This window comes from Betta splendens, chromosome 11 (genome assembly GCF_900634795.4).
Source record: "Betta splendens chromosome 11, fBetSpl5.4, whole genome shotgun sequence".
NCBI classification, from domain to species: Eukaryota; Metazoa; Chordata; class Actinopteri; order Anabantiformes; family Osphronemidae; genus Betta; species Betta splendens.
The window spans coordinates 8,378,302-8,395,511 of NC_040891.2; the positions used below are offsets into that span (position 1 = coordinate 8,378,302).

At 50.9% G+C, this 17,210-nt stretch overlaps 1 protein-coding gene across 6 annotated transcripts; it reads left to right on the forward strand.

Moving 5' to 3' along the window:
- The first annotated feature begins 978 nt into the window (after nucleotides 1-978).
- LOC114865758 (chondroitin sulfate proteoglycan 5-like) lies at nucleotides 979-10,777 on the forward strand. 6 transcript variants are annotated; one of them, XM_055513063.1, is made up of 7 exons: nucleotides 979-1,653; nucleotides 4,796-5,531; nucleotides 6,310-6,498; nucleotides 6,640-6,805; nucleotides 7,038-7,100; nucleotides 8,111-8,275; nucleotides 9,667-10,777. In XM_055513063.1, the coding sequence occupies exons 1-7, from the start codon at nucleotides 1,572-1,574 to the stop codon at nucleotides 10,231-10,233; spliced, it is 1,968 nt and encodes a 655-aa protein (XP_055369038.1). In that variant the 5' UTR covers nucleotides 979-1,571; the 3' UTR covers nucleotides 10,234-10,777. The 6 variants fall into 6 exon arrangements, with proteins under 6 accessions (XP_055369038.1, XP_029023018.3, XP_055369039.1 ...); XM_055513064.1 differs by having other exon boundaries at nucleotides 984-1,653; nucleotides 6,643-6,805; XM_029167185.3 differs by lacking the exon at nucleotides 7,038-7,100 and having other exon boundaries at nucleotides 983-1,653.
- The last annotated feature ends 6,433 nt before the right edge of the window (nucleotides 10,778-17,210 follow it).

Below are 17,210 nucleotides of genomic sequence, written 5' to 3' on the forward strand. Positions count from 1 at the left end.
CTGGACAACATGTCCACCCCTCGCTGCTCAGCACAGGAACACAGGATGGAAGGACTGACCCAGCCTGGGCTCCACACGCACAACCACACGCACAACCACACGCACGCATGCAGCTTGGCGTCATCTTAGGTGTGTTACTCGTCCGCAGCTCTCAGTGAGGCCCATCTGTTCATGCTGCAGAAGAGGGAAAACTTGGGTTTTGCCCACAGACAGTTTGAGAACGCGCGCTGCCTGAGGAAAACCCAACACTGGAATGAATTCAGTCACTGTAGGATGAGCGCGAGTTGAGCGATTGCGTATTTATCACGGTAGATGTGTGTGTTTGAGCGTGGGGGGGGGGGTGGGCGGGTGCGGAAGCAATTTCGTTCTGCTCTGTTTGGCAGAGCGTCAGTGAGCGCTTTTCTGTTTCTCTGTCCCCATCGCTCCCCACCACCTCTGTTCAACACTCGCCCATCTCCGTCCGTCCTCTGCCTCCCATCACACACGCCGTCGCTCCCTCTAACCTCCCCTCTCCAGTGCCCTCTCACACAAATGAATCCCACTGTCTTATTGCTGGGAGCAAAGATGGCAGCGCTTTGGTTTTTGATGTCTGATGAGGGACAACTAATGGCGAACAATGGGGCGCCGTTCACAGCAGGGGCTCAGATCAATTCACTGCCTATTCAATAAGTTATCAGCCAAACTGCTACTTGTTCAATAGGAAAATAGCATTTGGGCCTAATTATCTCATAATGTATTTGACATAATCTTATTTGGAACGAGAATGGATAGTGTCACAGAGCAGCGATTATAGAGAAGCTAAAAAGGCAAGTTAGGAAATTCTATGTATTCAGTGAGTGCATGTGTGTGTGGAGGGGTTAAACAGCAGCAGATGCCATTGTCTGGAGACTATATCACAACCTAACAGCGTAAGAGGCTTATCCACCTGGAACACATGCACCTCCCTGGTGGCCAACGGGAGCGCGCGCACAAATGACCCAGTGACACAGCCTTCATCGCGCTGTTCGCACATACATTAGCAGTGCTGTCGCATGGACCGTATTGAGTCACAGTGTTAACAGAAGCTGTTTAACGCCCCCCACGACACGCACTCAGCCCCATTCTGCACGAGCTGCAACACACTGGGGCTGGACACGGCGCGCGCCCTCCGCAGCCAAAGGGGCAGCGACTAACCAGCCTCGTCTGCAGACCCCCCTCGGTCGACGGTCGCGCGCGCCGCCAGCCCTTTTCCGCGGGTGCCGCTGACGCCGGCGACGGACCCCAGAGCGCAGAGTGACACGCGCGCGCGAGAGGTGTGGAAGAGAGGGCACCGGCTCGCGACAATGGAACCGAACCCGAGCAGCTAAGCGGCGCGCGGATATTTACACACACACATTAGCGCGCGCAGAGGCGGCGAGGCGGGCCAATCTTTGGAGAGGACAACGGCGACATGGCGAAAACCGGCAAGATCTGAACTTTGAAGGAGCCGCGTTGAGGATTATCGTAGGCTACAGCCGCGCGGAGAGACCGGCGAGACGAGGAGCGCGAGCAGAGGTCGCACCGGTTCGTCGAAAAGGGAGCACAGCTGCGTTATGGCGCGCGGGGGCACGCGCCTGTGGACCTGGCAGGTGCTACTGACCCTCTCGGTGGTCGTCATCCCGCTGTCTGCTCACGGTAAGTTCACGGCGCCGCCGGAGACCCACCCTGTGCGTGCCTCCAACCTGGCTGTGTGTGTGGGTGCACGTGCGTGAAACAAATCACACCTGCGTGGCATTGATATGGAAATGGCATAAAATGGTCACCCGCCTGTTACTAACTGGCCGTTAGCGGTTAATAAATAATATTTAGTTGTCAGCAGCGGGGCTCTTTAAGCCACTGACAGCTGGCCGTTGATAGGCTTACTGCATGCGGGCACAGATATTTAAAAGCACTGTTTTTTTCATGATGACATTAACGGTATAATTAGGCTGATTTATGTTTATATGATTTAAATCAGATATTTGATCTGTCGAGCAGATGTGTTGGTTATTAATGACACAGGCTGTGAGTCACGTCTCTTCCCCGCGCGCCTGTTAAATGCAGGGGTAACACTTACTCCACGTGAAATTGGGTGCATTATTAAACAGGTCAATAAAACGGCACGCAATTAGGGAGGGAGACAATTAAGCCACCGCAGCGGCGCGCGGCCCAGACAATTGCGGGCGTAGGTGCACCGCGGCCAAGCTGCGGGAGGCCCGTTCACGGTGCTGCGAGGACCGGATTCCTCCAGACAGCGATCCGCCTCCTTCCTCCGGTCGCCTTCTCGTCCGGCGTCCGCAGAGACGGACGCGGCCTGTGCGGGAAGCCACCGCACCGTCACCCCCGAGAGACGGACGGAGATAGGCGGAATCACGAAAGCCCGGCGAGGAGCGCCGCCGCCGCTGCCCAGCAACAGGGTGGCTCGCGCATGCAGAGGGTCGTCGGGGTTCACGCGTGCACGCGCAGCCACTGTATTCCCCCCCCCGCCGCCTTTTTTTTTTAATTCTCGCCGCATCCAGCGTCCCCCGCTGTGCAGCCAGGCGTGATCACTGTGACATATTGACCGGTAAATATGGGCCGGTCATCCCGTCAGTCAGGCTGTAAACCCAGGGATGCGGCTCCTCAGCGTCACCGTGCAGCCGATTCCTCGCTTTTGGCTCCCGGAGAGGAAGAGACCCGTGAAAACATATATCAGTCAGTGGCATTTATTTAAAAAAAATGAAAATCTGCAACACAGGCAGTGGAAAATATTGCTTTAATGTTCCCGCAATGGTCCTCTGAAGGATTGTGATTTAATCTGGAGCTCGCTATGATTACCTCATTTTTAAAGCATGCCAGGTGGAATATGCGCACGCTGGCTCCCGCAGCATTTCGTGCATTTCAAATGGAGATGAGCCCCAAACGGTTTAGTATTGATTTATTTGACATTTGTGTTTGTTGAATAGACTAATCATTTGGTTTGGGGCTATAGCACACAATGAACATCCTCTGATCCACTCCCAGTGGTAAACTGGTGAATGTGCACATTTCACCAATAGAACTATCAATTTATTATTACTTCAGCTTATAGTGACTTGAATAATGAATTAATCCAAAGTGTTATATTATTGAGCCAGTCATTTAGCTTAACATCCAACAATGTGGATCAAATCCAGACTCTTGGGGCCTCCGCCATGTGTGCTTCTGTGCCCACTGTTGTGAACCCGTACTGCGAGGTCCATCTGCCCTGCAGCCCCAGAAAGTCCGTGATATGTCACAATGGATCAGATCATCGGCGTCTCCTCCACTCCCGTCCCTTCACACGCGCACAGGGTTGGGGTAATATCGTCTAAAGGCTAAAAAGCGCGATCATACAAGACTCAAACTCCTCAGATATGTTATCTCAGCTGCTAATTGTTTTCCATTTGTGAAATTGTTTTTGGAAAGTGGGGTCAGTCGTGTTGGTCACACAGGTAAAACCCGTTACCATGGTGACAAACTCGGTGTGATGCCGAAGGTGATGACCCGACTTAAAGGCACAAATCACACCAATTGCAAGACGGAAATCAAATTTCTCGGCAGCGGCCCGTGCATTCGATTGGCTTGTCTTGGTCTTGTAATCTCTTTATGCTCCCCTTTGCTCTCGTAATCGCTACACGGCTGCCAGCGGGACGCAGCATCTAAGTCCCCACGGGAAACAAATTGGCGGATTGCACCTTTAAATGAAATTTGAATCAGTTTTAATCAGCGGAGCACGTCTCTCGCTCTCGCACAAAAGCGCGAGGCAGCCGAGCTCATTGCACCTCAGCGTTCCCAGAGATGGAGTTGGCATATAAGGCTCGCTCTGACTGGGCTGGCTGATTGATTCAAAGACCAGAGAGAGAGAGAGAGAGAGAGAGAGAGAGAGAGGGCGAACACTGGATTCTCTGTCTCCACTGCAACTCCCTCGCTCTGCTCCTCTTTTCAACATGGCACCTCTTTACATCTCACCATGGCAACAACAGTTGTGTGTGTGTGTGTGTGTGTGTGTGTGTGTGTGTGTGTGTGTGTGTGTGTGTGTGTGTGTGTGTGTGCAGCAGTCTTCGTGACTCCAGGCACGTTCAGATGGTTTTTGTATTAACTCTGAATGAAGTGCCAGACACTGAAAGCAGTGATCTCATTGGACCTGGTGATTTTAGAGTAGCAGTGGGAGAGAAGCGGTCCGGCCAAGTATTTGGATGAGTTTGGCCGTTTGTGCCGATGATTCAGTGCCAGTGGAAAAGTAAGACACGGCCATGGGAACAGAATTGTTTTCCTCTGTCTTTCTGCAACCATTAAAAATATTAAAAATGTTGTCTTGCATTTTGGCAAAACAGGCACAAAATTCTTTCTTGTCATGCAAAAAAAAAAAAAAAAGCAGAACTGTGTGTGTTAAATCTGCAGGGGAAGTGGCTCAGCAGCCAGACTCTAACCTATGGCTCTAAATCCTAATCTAATCTCGGTCACCAGAGCACATTAGTCTATCACTCACTGTACCTAATCCCTCAACGCTGCAGTCTGATTACGCGCCAGCCCCTTGTTCCGATTCCTTTGACAGTTCATCACTTGCCTGCTCAAAGCGAGTCTCCGCTACCTTTTGGCTGAACCACGTTCTTCTGGGTGCGTATCGAACTACTACGTTGGACAGATTCAGCTGACACGGCGGTGACATAACGGAGTTCAGCCTGGTACAGCCTTAAGGCATCTCTGCAGAATACAGCAGGGATCTGTTTAAATTATTCATGCCTCATCCTTGAGCCACAGTCATTATCAAACTTCTTGTCTTTTGTGTGATTGACAGGGAGGCATTCGCTGAGCAGGCGTCATCACCATCACCACAACCAGTCGTCGTTCGCCGTGCACGCTCAGCTCAGCGACGACTCAGCGGAGCGGGACCACCTGATCGGAGCCGGACTTGGTGCCAAACACCGCCCCCCCCATAAACACGCCAAGCTGGACTTTGCAGAGGAGGACGCGCCCGTCGGGGAGGAGCTCACCGCCGGCGGTGCCGGTCCGGACCAGCCGGAGAACCCGCTGACCCACGACGTCGTCACCGTGGCGTTCCACAGCCAAGCGCCCGACGCCGTGCCCGCTGACGGCGCCCGGGAGTGGGCCAAGGTCCCGAAGGCACAGAAGCAAAAAGGCGGATCCACCCACCCGTGGAGCAACTCGGACTTTTACGAATACATGTCTCCGGATGATGACCACTCAGCAGATACAACCCCAGAACCCGAGCCCACGCCTTCACCCCCGCCCAACATGGAGGACGAGAACCCGTTCCTGGACGGTTCCCCCTCCATTCGCGACAAGGTTAAGCCCAGCGTGGATAACACGCGCTCCCTACCCGCTCCTCCCATGCCGGGCCCCGGCACGGGGGACGGGCTGGGCCTGAGCGGGGCCATGGGCGCCGACGGCTGCAGGCTGGGCTTTGTGCGCACTGGACCCGGCGTGTGTTCGTCCCAGTGCGACACTGAGCCCGACTTCTGCTTGAATGGAGGCGTTTGCACTGTGGTGGCAGGAATGGGAGCGTTCTGCAGGTGAGAAGCAAGATTCTTTATTTGTTTTATTATAATTTACACGTGCAAATGTATGATATGAGTGGCAACAGCGGGTCGGAGGAGATTGTTTGGAGCACAAGCTCCCTTTTTAATTCCGCGTGTTTGGGATCATTTCCAATGTGTGCCCTCTTGAAGACAAAGGAAAAGATTTGGGACACTTCAGAGAAGCGTAAGTAGACTGAAAACACCCACCAGCACAAAGACAGAAGGCCGGCTTAGCGCGCGTCGGGAGGGTTCGTGGAGATCACAGCAGGGTCCGAAGGATTAGCTCAGTTCGGAGGCAGGGGGCGAAGGGCGCGCGTGTCGGGAGGCTGGCGACAGCGGATGGGAGCGCTCGCAGGACACGCTCGCGGAAAGCATGAGGAAGTAGAGACGGCCGTGAGGTCACATCCTCATAGTAGGAGGCCTAGTGAGGTTCAGACACACGCACACGTGTGTGTGCGTGCAGATTGACAGCGAAAGACTGGAAAATGAAAAAAAAAATCGCTCGGCTCCCGTGCCCTGATCCTTTGAGCTCATTGAGGACCAGGCGGTCGGCCGAATCCCCGCTTTGCTGGACAGGCTTCAGGGCGGCATGTCATCAGCCCCCAGGGCTGATTTTACACTCTTTACTCTGCATGACACGCTGCAGCTATAAATATGGTAAATGCTCTATACCCTGTAATAGAGAGAGGGAACAGAGACGGGTTTTAAAGATAAAAGCTGAATATATGAGTAACGACGCACGAATTCCCCACCCTCCATCTCTCGTACGCAGGTGCAATGTGCAGGACTACATCTGGAATAAGGGCACGCGCTGTGACTGGGCGGTCACCGAGTTCCAGGTGCTGTGCGCGGTGGTGGGCGTGGCCTCCTTCGTGCTCCTCCTGCTCTTCATGATCGTCGTGTTCTTCGCCAAGCGGCTGCACCGCCTCAAGAGCGAGAACAAGCGCCTCCGCAAGCGCAGGCGAGTGCGAGGCGGCCGCACAGTCTGCCGCGTACAATACGAATGCATTTCTATTATATACGCTTAGACCGCAAAGACAAATGAAGAATCCGTAAAAGATGCTGCGATGTTTATCCCACGTGTGTCTCCATTGTGGTCCAGCAGCAAGTACCGCCCACAGAGCAGCGAGCCGCAGACGGACGGCCTGTCAGTTTCCACCACGGCCGACGGCTCCCAGCCAAACGTAAGGAAACTGTGCGACACCCCCCCGCCTGCCACCCAAGCTCACACTCACAACCTGGCGTACTATGACAACATTATCTGTCAGGTATGCCCCCGCTGTCCTCCTCTTCACGCCCATCTCTCCGTTTCTTTCCATTCTCCGTGTTGCTTCTCTGTTTCCTCGTCGCCTTCTCTGCCGTTTGCCCTCCGGTGCTTTGTTCTGTCTGTCCGCGTTAATCTTACTGTCCACACAACCCACCGAGGCTCTCACCTGGTGAGATTTCTGTGTGCACGGCGCCTGTGTCTTTAATGCTTTTCACACTCCCCCACCCCCTCAGAGGCCCCCATCAACCAGCTCTACCTGGCAGTATAAACCCAGAGACCTGTATAACCACTTCCAGGTAAGCAGAGTGGAAACTGCACCCCCCCCCCCCGACTTTGCTTTTAACGCTAGACGGCAGATTATAGTTTTCCATCTCTTCTCCCGCAGCTGATCTCGCATCAGCGATAGGTGAAGTGATTAATCGCTTCGGCCCCTCCTGCTGTTTAGCGGCGGGCGCTCTAGTCCCCGGTGTGTGAGTGCGTGAACCTCCCCGTAGCTGCTGCCGCTGCCTTCACCTGTGGTTCCGCAGCTCCCCGAGAAGCTCGGTGGAGACAACAGGGCCTCCATTTTGTTTTAACACCCGGCTTTGCTTTAGTGCCTGTGAAGCGCGGGCAGCCATTTTAGGGTCCCTGTGCAGCAGAGTTCCCAATTCCCCCCTAAAGACATGCACGTGGTGTTGAAATAGGGTCCGCTGCAGCGTGTAGCAGCATGTGGTCGTGCGTGTGAATACGAATGTCAACATATTAATGACAGGATGCAGCCAGCGACTATTTGAACAGGCTGTTTGTGATGCGCACGGGCCTGTAGTGAGCGGTGTCCACAGCTGCTATGGCTGATCGATGGTGCCCCATTTACTGCCTCCTGTGCCCATGACCTTCACATTTCCTTGAAACGTCGATGGCTTGGACGCTTGCACGCAGATGACGCCCCGCAGTCACAGTAACGGCATGCAATTAATGCAGACGCACACACAGGCACGGAGGCTTGTTCATATGTCCGACCTTACGCTCTCAGGACTCTGGTCTGGTAGTTCTGTGACTGTCAGAACCTCTAAATGTCAGGTCTAGGGGCTAAAAAGACCCCGAGGCAGCACGGTCTGCAGCGCAGCTCTTTAAATGTCAGAGGTCTGATTGGTATGTTTTATAAAGGCTGAGGTACGATTAGCTGATTAGATAAAGGTCCGAGTCCATGTCCACAAGTAGCAGCCTGGGAACCGAGACATAAAAGCACTTTAGATCCAGGCTATCGTCTACTTAACACACACACACGCGTTCACACTGAAAGTAACGAGGCACTCGTTCCCCACAGGATGAGCCCCAGAAGCAGGAGGAGCCGGCCAAGTCCCCGCAACCCAAGGAGGAGGGCTCCATGAACATCCTCAACTCCCACTCCCCCAAGCACGAGAACAACCGGCCGAGCTCCGTGGGCCACGAGCGCGGCCACAGCCCCGACGGCGCCGAGGAGAAGGCCGAGGTAAACACGCTCCAGAACAACCTGGTCTAGTGCGGCCGGCGGGCGCTGACGAGGGCTCACGCCGTCCCTGTGTGTTCCAATCGGGCCTAACGTTCAAATCAAGCACAACGCCCATTTAAGCAAATAACCCAAGAAGCACAATTGTCCTGTTTACAAGGCCGTCACGCCGACACTGACACATAGTGGTGCCGCTGCCTCCTTCCTGCCTCCATCCGCCTCTTAAGCTGGACTAAAACCTCTGGCTTGTACCAACTAATGACTCTCCGCTCTACTGATGCCCTGCCTTGGTCTTTGGCCAATGAACTCTGCTCCTTCATTGTCTCCTCTGCTCCCCCCCCCCCCCCCCCCCCCCCCCCCCCCACCTCCGCCTGTCCCGCCTTACTGTTTTTCTCTGCCCGCATGCATTGGTGTTATCAGCGAAAAGTGTCTGAAAACGTAACTATTTGCAAAAAGACGTATGTGGAAACCCAGTGAATCTGTGTATGCGAACCGTTCCTGTTTGACATTGCTAATAAGTGAATGTGACTAGGTAACACAAGTGAACTGCTTGGAGTTGATATTTGAATCTATATGAATATATTACACACGCTGTGTCTTGGTTTTGATGTGATTTCTAATACTTTAATGTACTTGAGGTTTTTTTGTACTTTTTGGGTAAACATGGAGGATTATAGCGCACAGTTGTTGAATAAACCTTTTTAATTTTATCCAGCTCGTCCCCGTGTGTTGCTGCTCTGCTTTCCCTCCGCTCTCTCGCCCTCTTTCTCTGCATGTCTGCCGTTAATGAAGCTAACTACTGCCCGACTGCTCCCATGCTAATAATAACTGAATGCTCGGCTGACCTTGCTTTTGTGCTACAGTAGGCCGCACACAGATTACACTACACACACAATAGTGACTTTGTGCCCATTCAGCACCACGGACAGCTCAGCCAGGCCAACACAAGCCACCAAAGGAGCTGGTAATAGTTTCTTAATCCTCCCTGTCAGAACATTACATTTTTATGCAGTGTTTGCTCACAGCCGGAGCTGCTGAGCTTGAATTTGTCATTTGTGGAGCCTGCGCCCGTGTTTTGCTCCACAGCTGTCTACTTCTGTTTTTGAATTATTCATCTGTAACATTTTAAACTTTTTACATCGTACTGCGCACCAAGCAGCTCACAGACAAAGGACTTAGTGCTAATGAATGAACCATATCCACCAGATGTCTGAAGAGCAAACTGCCATGTTAACTCAAGCTTATGCTACACAATGGATCTTATCTAACACATCTGTGCACAGGGACTCGTGTCATAATTCATCCATCCCTGTATTTGTGCGTGTCATTATTTTGCCTGTGTGACTCTCCCTACGTACTTGCATGCTTTTCTACTTGCCATATTTCTACATCAGGATGGGGTCTCCATTGGCCTGGAGGTGCTGCTCCCCAAGGAGGCCAGACTCCACCCAGAGACCAGGCCCCTTGGCTATGATGTCTTCCTCTACAAAGTTGCCAGCGATGGAGACGCTCCTTCCACCCACAGCGCCGGCATTTGCTCCGCGTCTCATCCCGTTCCCAAATCACCCAAGTCACCCAAGATTCCTAAGTCACCCAAATCACCCAGGCACGGGGCCGAGCCGCCACCCAGCACCCACCAGCCTTTAATGGGAAGGCACTCCTCGCCAGGGCGTCACACGTCGCCGGGTCGACAGCCCGCTCCCGGCGGCTGCTCCCCCGGCCTCCGCGCACCTTCCCACCACTCAGCCGCCCAGTACAAGTGCATGTTCACCTCCACCCCGCCTCAGCTACGCCGGCCCAGGGGTCGGTCCCAAGGTCCCGGCCCAGAGAGCTCAGCGTACGGGAGAGAATACCACATTCGTCCATCCCCCTCCTCGCCTCATCTCACCCAGCCTCCCCCGTCACCATCCAAGGTGCAGTACAACCCGGTCAGCACTCGGTCCCTGCCCCCTCTGTCGTGACCAGGACCACGACCATGTGAGACGTTCTCACAAACATGAGACATGACTAATTCGTCCAGTGATCTGTCCATCATGACATGACTCTAACTCCTTTATTAGATTCATACATCATTCATGCATTCGCCATCCATCTTCGTGCTCCCCCGGTTCATGGGACGAGCGCAGCACCTGCTCCACATCCACAGAGCCAGAAAGCTAGAACTGGGCCAACCCCCCAAACCCCACCTTCACTCATACACACAAATCACTGTGTTGCCTTTGCAGCAACACGCAGACAACTGGAAGTAAATAACAACCTCTCAAAGCTCAGGTGACCGCACACACCAGCTCAAATAAATCAACACGTGAACACGTGCTTCTAACACAGTGCCAACGTCAGAGACTGCTGAGGATGTTGTTCATTACGTTTTCATAGAGGTTTACTACAGTAGCGTAGCGTTGTCTGTGTTTATATAAAACTTTTGCTATGTGAGTGTTTGACTATTTCACACATTTTGGTATGTTTTTCATGTTTCTAATACTCAATAAATAGATGTTAAAACAACTCATGTTGTGTTGTGTTGAACAGAGAAACAACTTAAACAGAGAGAGTGAGGCCAGATGAATTAAAGATGAGGGTTAAGTGATGTAAATCAGCAGAAACAATTAAGGAGCGCTGCTGCCCCCTGGTGGCTAATGTAGGTATTGACCCGTTTTATTTAAAGCTTAATTTAATAGGTTTGTTTGTATCTACAGCTACAAGAGATGTTGTTATGACACAAAGCTTCATTTCTAGTGATAGTAAAATAAAAGTCATTGAATAATGACACGCTGAATATGAAAACATTGACAAACACCAAAATAGTAAACTTTTGAAGTCAGTGAACCAACTTTGCTGTTACACAACACTACATAATTTATAATGTCAGACTTCATACATGACAGAAATCCTGTTTACTTGTTTATAAGATACGGACGCATGACAGCGAATGTGGGCCGCTGTTAAATCAGTGGTTGGTGAGTGTCAGGCGGGTGACAAGCTGTCAGTTCATGCCCACACGTGGCCTTTCAGTTCTTCAGAACAATATTAATTTAATGTTATGAAGGTTATGAAATAAAGAAAATGCATTGGATCAAGAGTCAAATATATTTCACATCTCTGCTTTATGAAATTACTAATAATCCATCAACGGATGTCGACTGAACAAGGACTCAGTGAGCATTTATTCATTGTGAATGAATATGATGAGCAGCACTTCTCGTGTCATACATGATCCCATGTTATTGCCTTCGCTCGTCTCAGGCAGAATTCCGCTGTTTCTCGGGGCATTTCAAGTGAAACGCTCTCATCCCACAATGTGACCTCCACTTCAATGGTCGACGGCTGCGGGCTGAGCTCCTCTGTTTTCCAACTTTTTTCCTCCTTATCGCTCCAGATGGAGGAGGTGAAGGTGCAGTCATCCTCCCTGCTGTTCTCGTTCATCACAAATAGTCCGTGTTGACATGAAAAGAGTAATTGACAGCTTTTCGAGCGTCTCTCAGTGACACTCAGCTCGCTGGTCCCGCTCCACCTTCAAGGTGCTCACAGTTTGTCCTCACTTTGTCCTCACTTGTCTCGCCATTTTTTCATTACTGAAGCGTTGAGCTGTGCCCTTGTTCCCACATAAGCACATAGAAAGGATGTGAGATGCCGATAAACTTCCATAACGGAGCGAGACTGACACTAAAATATTTTACTCCGTCCAAGACAAGTCTGTTTATAGATGAGCTACTTGTCCTCAGACTCAACACTTGTCTCACTGAGAGCTGACTTGATTAAAGTGAGGGCAGCTGGTTCCTACAGGTTTTTTATGGAGGTCGCCTGTCGCAGGTCACATCCATATGTAGGAGCGTTATGTCTGTACGACTGGGCTGGACTTTAAAACAGCCTCCAGTGCTCGGGTTTGTTTATGAATGAGGACAGAGCTAATATTTAATGTGCACTCGACTCATTAGACTTGTGGCATTTTCCTCACGTGTGCAGCAACGCAACATCCACGCATGCTTTCAAGGAAAAATCACCTGCACGGCCTCCTCTCCAGCTTGCCCCACTTTTGTGTCGCACACGGTGACCGTGCGTGCAGTTCCAGTCTTCGCCACCAGGTGGCAGCGCTGCCCCACAGCTGCTACAGCGGGTTCAGACAAGAGCCACTGGCACTTGGAAACCGCTGATCTGCATCTTTATTAGCATTCACTGGGTGTTGACTGGGGAAGGTGTGCTGATTCAACATGATGCTGTGATAATTGATATTGTTATCATGAAGATATCCGCGCGATATCTGATGATCTGTGCTTAAAGCCAGGCAGAAGGAGGAGATGTGAGCTGGGGTGGCGCAGGGTGGATGCTGTGTGAGCTGTGGGGATGAGGAGGTGATTTGTGTGCATTATGTACAGATTGCGTATGTGTGTTTGTGTGTGTGTGCGCACTAATTGAGTGTATTGGCTTTTTGGCAGCTTCATCCCAGCCACTTTGAGTCCGCCTGCAAAGTATTTCTGCTGACCCCAAACCCATAGAACTGTCATCCGCTTACTCTCCCTCTGCTCCTCCTTCTGTCTGTAACACCACCTTCCTCCCACACAGTCTCCTGAGATCCCTTTGGAGCCGATGAAGGTTTTTATAATGAGTGGAATACCCACACAACTCAGTGGCGTGACTGATTTTCTAATAAAACCCAGTTACATTTGAAATCACTTTGACAATGCTTTGATTCATGTGTTTATTTATATTCAGCAACCAGACATGGCTCCACAGACCATATTTATTCACAGAGCCTGGTCATTGTATCTATTGTTCATCCTCAAAAGATACAGTCCCCCAATTTTTGTCTATTCTGTTCCCAAGAATTAAAATTGTGTGTTTTAATGTATTTTACTCTCCACAATATTAAGAGACGCGCTCGTTCACCAGCTTTTCCTTCTGGCTTTGTGTTGTTGCTTTTGTCTGCTCCTCTCTGCGAGTCAGGCTGAATGACTTTCTATTCAGGAACGAGAAATGTCATCACATCGAGCTAGTGTGTGTGTGTGTGTGTGTGTGTGTGTGTGTGTGTGTGTGTGTGTGTGTGTGTGTGTGTGTGTGTGCTGTTTGACAAATGACGAGGTAAAGGGTCACTTCACTCCAACCACAAATCTTCCTGTTTCACCCTGATTGTTCCCAGTAGAACAGATAGTTGTGGGCGCTTTGATGCCGTTTTGTTCTAGCTTTGCGCAACATAAATTTGAATTGACCTTCATAGTAGGAGGTGGGCGACACATAACTTTCTTAAGTTTCTCTGTTTGAAGTGAGGCTGCGCCTGACGTTAAGGTGAAGGTGAAGTGTTTCGGCTTCCTCTCCTCCTCCGTCTGCTGTCATTTCATGACATTCCTCTCTCTCCCCCCTCTCCCCTGGCTTCCGTATTGATTTACCCGACATCCCGTCGTCACATTCTTGCGGCGACAGCTTCCGGCTGGAAACCGCTGACATTTACCTCGCAGCCGCGCCACGGCTCGTTTGAAGCCCGGCGAAGCCGTGCGCCGCCGTGGAAGTTTAAAGATGGCTGCAGAAGTTTGGACCCGGCTAATGAAGCACTTTGTTCCATGGGAGGAATGTGAGCCGCAGGCTCGAGTGGTTTTAGTAAACAACTGAGGACACATATGAAAGTGCTTTTGGGTCGTTATTCCCAAAGTTTCCCTTTATCTTGTTCTCTATTCTCATGGAGGTTGCACTTCATATTTCTGCATTGGTCCTTGTTACCATGGAGATTTCTCACATCTGAGGTGGGCTTTAATTGAAGGGAAGGAGAGAGAAAGAGAGAGAGAGATAGACAACAAAAGGCAATGAAAAACACTGCTTTTGTAAGGTCATGATGTAAGTAGCAGCAACACACACACACGCACGCACACATACACACACACACACACATGCTCACATATCTGAGGGCAGGATAGAAACGCCTGTGGAGATCATGGCGGGCACCCAAAGGCTGCACCCTGCTTGCACCCAGGGGTGCTGGAAGGAAGGAACCCAAATTTACCAGCATGGGTGGGAGGCATCACACACAAAGACACACACTTATGAGACTCAGGTGCGCACAACTGGGGAGGGCTCGGCTCACCACGACCTCCGGCAGAGAGGCTTAGGTGATGTGAGAGCGGCTCCAGGCAGCTAGTGCTCTATGCTATTTCCAGTCTTTATGAAAGGTCTCTTGCTGGATTTAAAAATACCTTTAATACATTAATACAGATACTTAGACTCTGGGTTCACTTACTCCTGAGCTATTGCTCTCACAGAATGCAATGTAGAGCCAGAGCAATCAATTCACAAGTGACTCTATTCTAAACTTCACTCAGGCGTCTCTATTTGCAGACCGTGATTATGTTCGGCGGAATAAAAATAACTTCATTCATTCATTTTATTGTGTTAATTGCCTTGGAGGCTTATTCGAACGCTGTAAAATATCGTTTGGTACTGATAGCAATCAGTGTGAAATTGCATTAAGATGAGTTCATTTCCCTCCTCTCTCCTGTTTAGCGACTCGCTCCTGCCTCTGTAGTCGCATACAGTAACTGGCTCAGGGAGTTAATGTGTTCAAGAACCAGCTGTCCCTCAAATAACACACTCAATAATTCATACGGCAAGGCACACACACACACACACACACACACACACACACACACATGGAGAAGTGTGTGTGTGTGTGTGAGTTCAAATGTGTCAGTCTGACATTTTTTTGTGTTAACTCAAAAAGCAACGTGAATGCCGACCAGTGTCAGACGGAGAATCGGGCAATAGAAGACAGAGTGAGAGATACAGCAGGTGTGTGTGTGTGTGTGTGTGTGTGTGTGTGTGTGTGTGTGTGTGTGTGTGTGTGTGTGTGTTTGTGTGTGGGTGTGGGTGTGTATGCGCGCGCGCGCGTCCTCTTTACTAATGGAAATCAGATCTCTCTTGTGTTGAGGCAGCAGAAGCAGAGCAGGGGATCCATCATGTCCGACCGGGGTCAAAAAGCGCAGGCCGACCTTCAGTCCAACTCATTCCTCCAAAGTGTTTCGATTTAGCCAAAACTCGGCGCTCGGCTCTTTAATTAGCGGATGCAAATGCGTCCGGGGATCAGACGTTGGAGCAGTTTGACAGAGTAATGGCCGGGTCGGGTTGGTGGGAGCACATGAACGCATAGTTTTGCATCTGCAGATGCATCGTAAAACGCTTTCGTGCTCCCACTGCTCAACAGCTATGCGGTTTTTATACCTTTTGGTATAAAATGAACCTGTCAAATACTGGACCTCACCAAACTGGGTTGGTCTGAATGTGAACATCTCCACCTTAATCAGTCGTGGTGAATTCAGAGTTACGGTGGTTCAGACGTAGGTGGTGGAAAGTGTAATTAATGTTTAGTGGCATATTGTAGGAAGAATCTAAAAATGAGTCTGCCTTTACTCCAATATATCTATTATAAACTGCATATGTTTATATGATGAGCAGTCTCTCCCACCGGCTTTTGCTGGATAGACTGGACAATGGCATGAAATCAACTTTCTATCAATCATCTCTGCTGGTCTGCGACTCAGAGGGTGCGAAGCAGCACCAGCACAGAACTACTACATACTGTATGCTGCGCTGCTGGAAGCGGGTAATTGTGTGGACTAAAGCACAGCGGTCACGCGGCACGACGTGATTGGCCCGCATCGCCCTGAAATGGTTGTTTGGCAGCATCTCAAGGTGGTGCACCGGTGCTCCTGGCCGAGGAACCTTATTAATCCCTCTCAAAACATAATCCCACGATCAAGGGAGAGAAGTTTTTTTTTTTTAATCATCTCAGTAGCTCCCCCCCCCCCCCCCCCCACACACACACACACACACCACGTGACTCACAGCAGGACACCACGTCCTCAACAACCAGAAGCCGGGTCGGATCTCATTGTATTCTCTCTCTGCTCTGCTGCTTTAACAGGCAGCCGCCCCTCCGATCGCCCCCCCCCCGCTCTCCTCCCGTCCACCCCCACAAGAGCCTGATGATGTGCAGGCTCCACGGAGCAGGACTTTTCAAACGATCCCATTACCATTTCAAAAGACCTGCCGCTGCCTTACGAGCCTACAAGTTGTGGCACGTTACACGGAGCAGGACATCACTTGCTGTAATCTGCATCACCCGCCTCACATCTTTTCATCCAAACGACAGGCAACTACTGCGCACAACCTGAGCCTGAGCGGCGGTGCGTTGCTTCAATTAGCGCGGAGGCATCAGTGCCGCAGCAGGTTAGCCTGTGAGGCAACGCTGCCTCTTGTTAGGATTTCAAACAAGCCTTGTTTTACTGCTGTCAATTATATGACAGATATGGAGCAGAGACCAGGAGAGCGAGGGACTGGATCGCATGCAGGCCTTTGAGCATGCACTGGCAATAAACACCTTGGAGGACGCGAGCCTCTTATTTGTTGCTCAAAAAGGCGAGGAGGATTCTAGGCAGGGCGGGAAGGGAGCCGCCGGTCCCCGAGCTCGAGGTTTTCTCATTTAGACAAAGCTGATCTCCAACGTGGACGTAAGCGGTTTCTGCTGCAACATTAATGGCCTCATTCATCCTCTTAGACACAAATGTCAATCTTTTGTCAGCCTCCACCAGCTCCTCCTCGCCCTGAGTCCCATTCATTCCTGCACCCCTACCTACGTACCGCTTCCCTCCACTGTATGTGGCTCTCGCTCCTCTGTAACTCATTGTATCGCGCTCGCCTCCCCCTCCGCCGCTACCCTGCGTCCTGCATAGATATTGCACATTTCTCCACTGCATCACACTGTCTCTTGTTTTGTTTCATTGCCTTCGTTTCCTCCTCACTCTCTGCTTGGGGATCCTCTAGTGACATCACCAGTCCTACAGTTACCATGGTTTCAAGGGGAAGGGAGCGTAATAACTGTTTGGATGAACAAACACGTTTGCTACTGTTCCATAAGACACACACGAATAAAATAAATAAAAATACACAAGAGGCTCAA